At 31.9% G+C, this 1,486-nt stretch overlaps 1 protein-coding gene across 1 annotated transcript; it reads right to left on the bottom strand.

The window, feature by feature from the left end:
* Positions 1–517: 517 nt before the first annotated feature.
* On the bottom strand, positions 518–1,095 carry LOC143611692 (kirola-like). The gene is made up of 2 exons (XM_077085865.1): positions 964–1,095; positions 518–787 (listed from the first exon to the last, which is right to left on the bottom strand). Exons 1-2 carry the CDS (start codon positions 1,093–1,095, stop codon positions 518–520), a joined length of 402 nt encoding a protein of 133 aa, XP_076941980.1.
* Positions 1,096–1,486: the final 391 nt, after the last annotated feature.

The following is a 1,486-nucleotide window of genomic DNA, read 5'->3' as shown; positions in this document are numbered from 1 at the left end:
GTGATTAGGTGGTTTAAAATAAAATTTAAACCGTTTTTATAGTTTTTTTTATCTTTGTTTGTAGTAGTGGTTTTTGGATTCCAAACTACCTATGTTGTTTAAAATAGACCTAATTATTGTTACAATCTTCAATTGTTAAAATTCATGTCTCCCAACTACTAAGTGTTGGAATAAATGAAATTACCTTTAATTATTTTCTAAGAAGATATCAACTTGGAAAATCAAATAACTCCTGAATCCAGATTCCTATTGAAGTCTATATCAGAGATTTATCAAACATACATCAACTTTTGAATTAAATTACAAGATTCATATATATGCAACAAATTTATTTCATATAACTCATGATCACAAAGATATCCATGTATATGCATGATATTTAAAGGAAATATATTACAAGCCAATTCACACACAAGAAGTCATATATATCTGCCTCTAACTTTATTCTTTCAATCTAAACAAACACACATTATGCATAACTTTGGTTCCCTCCATTTTCATCTTCGATCGATATGAACTATTTCGTGTTGTTATGAGCATCCAAATCCTTAACAATATTGCAAAGGTAATCCATTAGAGAAGTTGGATATGGTACACTTGTGTCCGGCTTCTCAAACTCAAAGGTCCATGTAGCCACCTGCCCGTTACCCTTTGGTTCAACATGCAATATGAGTGTGAAACTCTTGTATAGGTCGTCCACGAGATCTCCGCCAATTACCTTGAACACGGTCATGTGGTTTTCCTCGTTAACCAACTCGATTATCTGTTTTGCTATTTTCTTCTTTCCCTCTTTTTACATATAGAAATCCAAAACATTATCATCAACTAATAGGTAACACACTTGAAAAAAAAAAATGTAAGTCATGTGATATACGTCATGAACCTTATCAGGAGTTATTGCAACTATCTCATGACTGATCCAATGGCCCCTCGCTCCCCCTCATGTAACACACAGTCATGAACCTTATCAGGAGTTATTGCAACTATCTCGTGCGGGTTATGCCTAAAGAGATCAAGGGTTATGCCTAAAGAGATCAAGACATCACCGCTCTTACTGATCTCTACGTAACCGATTAACTTTTCACATAGAGCCATTTCTTAATGATTCTTACAAAGGTTAGCAAATAACTTTTTGCAAGAGATGGTTTGTGGGTAATATAGGCAGATGTCATGGCTTTATATAGAAATTGTTGGCTACTACATAGAACATAAAACCAAATATAATATACTAGCTTGAGACCTGTGTACTACACGGGTAGTTGATTAAAAAAATAATATTTAATTATTAAGCAAAATACAAAAAAATAATAAATTATTATGCATGTTAAGAGACAACCGTTGTACAATAGCGTTTAAATCAATCTAGATTTTTTTTTTCAATTTGCATCCTTCAAATTAGTATTTAATAGTTATTAATTAAAATAAATGGTAATGAAGGATTTTAGAGATTTAGTTGGTTTTAAATTGTGAGGATTAATGTGAGAGT

Source organism: Bidens hawaiensis, unplaced genomic scaffold, assembly GCF_021521415.1.
Source record: "Bidens hawaiensis isolate Kalapana, Puna unplaced genomic scaffold, B.hawaiensis_p1.1 tig00032029_1, whole genome shotgun sequence".
In the NCBI taxonomy this organism is placed as follows: domain Eukaryota; kingdom Viridiplantae; phylum Streptophyta; class Magnoliopsida; order Asterales; family Asteraceae; genus Bidens; species Bidens hawaiensis.
The sequence above is the reverse complement of the archived record's forward strand: the minus strand, read 5'-3'. Positions and strand labels throughout refer to the sequence as shown.

Bases quoted from the DNA above. Each gene is read 5' to 3' on its own strand.
- LOC143611692 (XM_077085865.1), bottom strand. From the start codon at position 1,095: ATGGCTCTATGTGAAAAGTTAATCGGTTACGTAGAGATCAGTAAGAGC. The intron at 788-963 runs GTTCATGACTGT...ATGTAAAAAGAG, and splicing joins TTGCAATAACTCCTGATAAG to GGAAAGAAGAAAATAGCAAA.